Raw genomic sequence first — 2500 nt, 5'->3', positions numbered from 1 at the left:
ATATACTTTAATATTTGAATAAATAGGTGTTCATCTCATTCAAGTCTGCACCATTTGTGTTTTTTTCTTGTGTATGTTGTTTTGTGTGTCTGTTGTAACGTGTGCATGTTTTCTGGTGTTTTGTCACTTTTGTCCTTGTGATTTGTGTGTATTATGTGTCCAGGCATGTTAAACTCTGTCCATTCATGTGTCTGTGTTTGTGTGAACATCCATGTGCATGTGGCTAAGCAGGTGTGTATGTTTGAATGTCTGTGCGTTTCTATCTGTGTGAGTGTCTGTTTTGTAAATGTGTGTGCCTGTTTTTTTGTGCGTGTGTATTTGTGTGTGAATGTGTGTGTGCATGTGTATGGGTGTGTGTGAGTGTTTGTGCGTGCGTGCGTGTGTATGTATGTACACACGTGAATTTGTGTGTGTGTGCGTGCGTGTGTGTGCGTGTGCGCGTGCGTGTGCGTGTGTGGGTGTGTGTGTGTGTGTGTGTGTGTGCACCCATGTGTGCATGCACATGTGCAGGCCCTGCGCTGGTGTGATGAGGGGGCATACCTGCTTGCCAGCCAGATGGTGGACAAGTTCCAGACCAGGGAAGGCGCCCAAGAGGCCCTGCAGTACCTGACCATCCACCAGGAGAGGGCGCCATCGGCCCTGAAGAACAGCCAGGACACGCTCAGCCTGGAGCTGGAAGCCATACTCACCCCTCAATTGCAGGTCACTAATCAAGACTGACGGAACTCACTGACCAATCATCAATCACCCAAATTCAACATCCTCCAATAACAGGGAGAATTTGGCTGTGTGTTGAAGACATTTTGTGTTGACCTTACATTTTATTCAGAGCTTTTACTCCCCCTCTAAAACGACTTAATGCAGTTCTTCTATTCGGCTTGCAGTGCTTTGAAGATCCCCTCTATGACACACGCACACACACACACACACACACACACACACACACACACACACACACACACACACACACACACACACACACACACGGGTACACACATGCACACACACAGACATGCACACACAGACACACACACACACACACACACACACACACACACAAACACACGGGTACACACATGCACACACACAGACATACACACACAGACACACACACACACACACACACACACACACACACACACACACACACACACACACACACACACACACACACACACACACACACACATGCTCTAGTAGCAGCTTGATGGTGGGCTCAGGCTGGAGTTGATCCCCCTAAATCTTCAGGACTCCCATCTATGAATGCATGCTGTGTGGTGAATGCACTTATCAAAACAGAGTCTTACCAAACTGAGCGCATGCAACCATGCAATGGGGCGGGACTCAGACCCTTAACCCCGGCAGTGTAGTTTCCCAACGGTTTACCACCAGAGCTCGGAAATCCCACCCAAGCTGTCACGACCAGAGCGTTCTGAGCAGCCAGGCAGGGCTTCATAGCCTCACCCGCGTGGTGAGGTAAAGGCTCTGCAGGACCTTTCTGGCTCTGGTCCCACCCTGGAGGTGAGCTGGGGGGTCCTGACGCAGACCTCCCCCTTGTCCCCCCCCCAGGCCCAGATCGCCATGGTGACGGGGAAGCTGAGCTCGGTGCAGTGCATGATCCGCAACCGAGAGCACTGCCTGAGGAGGCTGGCGGAGCTGCAGGTCCGGCCCATCCAGCCCGTGGCCCCCCGCCCCGAGCAGGACCAGCTCTCCCAGCGCTGCAAGTCCCCCCTCTTCTCCCCCAAACATGGTACGACCCGTCCACCTCCACATGCTGTTAACGCAGCCTTGTCCACCGCAGTTCGCTTCACGCAAAAAACAAGGTTGGGCCTGGGTGTGTGTATTTTGTGTGACATAGTATGCGTGTGCGTTAGTTAGTGAATAAGTTTGCGTGTGCCAACGTGGATGAACTCTGAACTCACTTTGTGTTCTTGTCGTGCTGCTACAAAGCTTGTTTAGTGTATATGAGTCTATAGGCGGTTCCGACTGAGTGGCTTTTACCTCTAGTGAGCCGTTATTTGTGTGGCTTGGGGGGGAAAATCCGCACGACTTCAGCGTCCATCGGCCCAGTTGAGGCCCTGATAGTAGCTGCCTCGGGCTAGGGGCATTCTGAGACACAATTATGTATGAATGTTGATTTTCCATCGGAAACACACTTTAACATTACAGAAAAACAGGCTGACCATTTGGCCTTGTCTAAGACGTTGCATTGCCTTTATGCTGATGTGAATTCCTTAACACAGCGACACGCTGAAGAAGTGGTCTCCGTCTGTCTTCTTGTCTCTGCGTTGCGTTGCATGGGGACGGAGGCCGAGGGGGACTGAGGGAGTGGGCGTAGCCAAAACAAAGCGCTGCTCTCCAAGAGGTACAGTCGGAACGCTCCTAATGTGAGTTACTGCTGGTCTGGTGAATGTGTTGGTGTGTGTGTGTGTGTGTGTGTGTGTGTGTGTGTGTGTGTGTGTGTGTGTGTGTGTGTGTGTGTGTGTGTGTGTGTACGTGT

General features: G+C 51.3%; 1 protein-coding gene across 1 annotated transcript in view; it reads left to right on the top strand.

The window, feature by feature from the left end:
- mcf2b (MCF.2 cell line derived transforming sequence b) overlaps nt 1-2500 on the top strand; it is a 23144-nt gene that overhangs the window by 9175 nt on the left and 11469 nt on the right. The window contains exons 9-10 of the mRNA XM_030360753.1: nt 511-702; nt 1570-1750. Coding sequence (XP_030216613.1) covers nt 511-702; nt 1570-1750 — 373 coding nt within the window. The remainder of the gene's footprint in view (nt 1-510; nt 703-1569; nt 1751-2500) is intronic.

This window comes from Gadus morhua, chromosome 7 (assembly GCF_902167405.1).
Source record: "Gadus morhua chromosome 7, gadMor3.0, whole genome shotgun sequence".
Lineage (NCBI taxonomy): Eukaryota > Metazoa > Chordata > Actinopteri > Gadiformes > Gadidae > Gadus > Gadus morhua.
The sequence above is the reverse complement of the archived record's forward strand: the minus strand, read 5'-3'. Positions and strand labels throughout refer to the sequence as shown.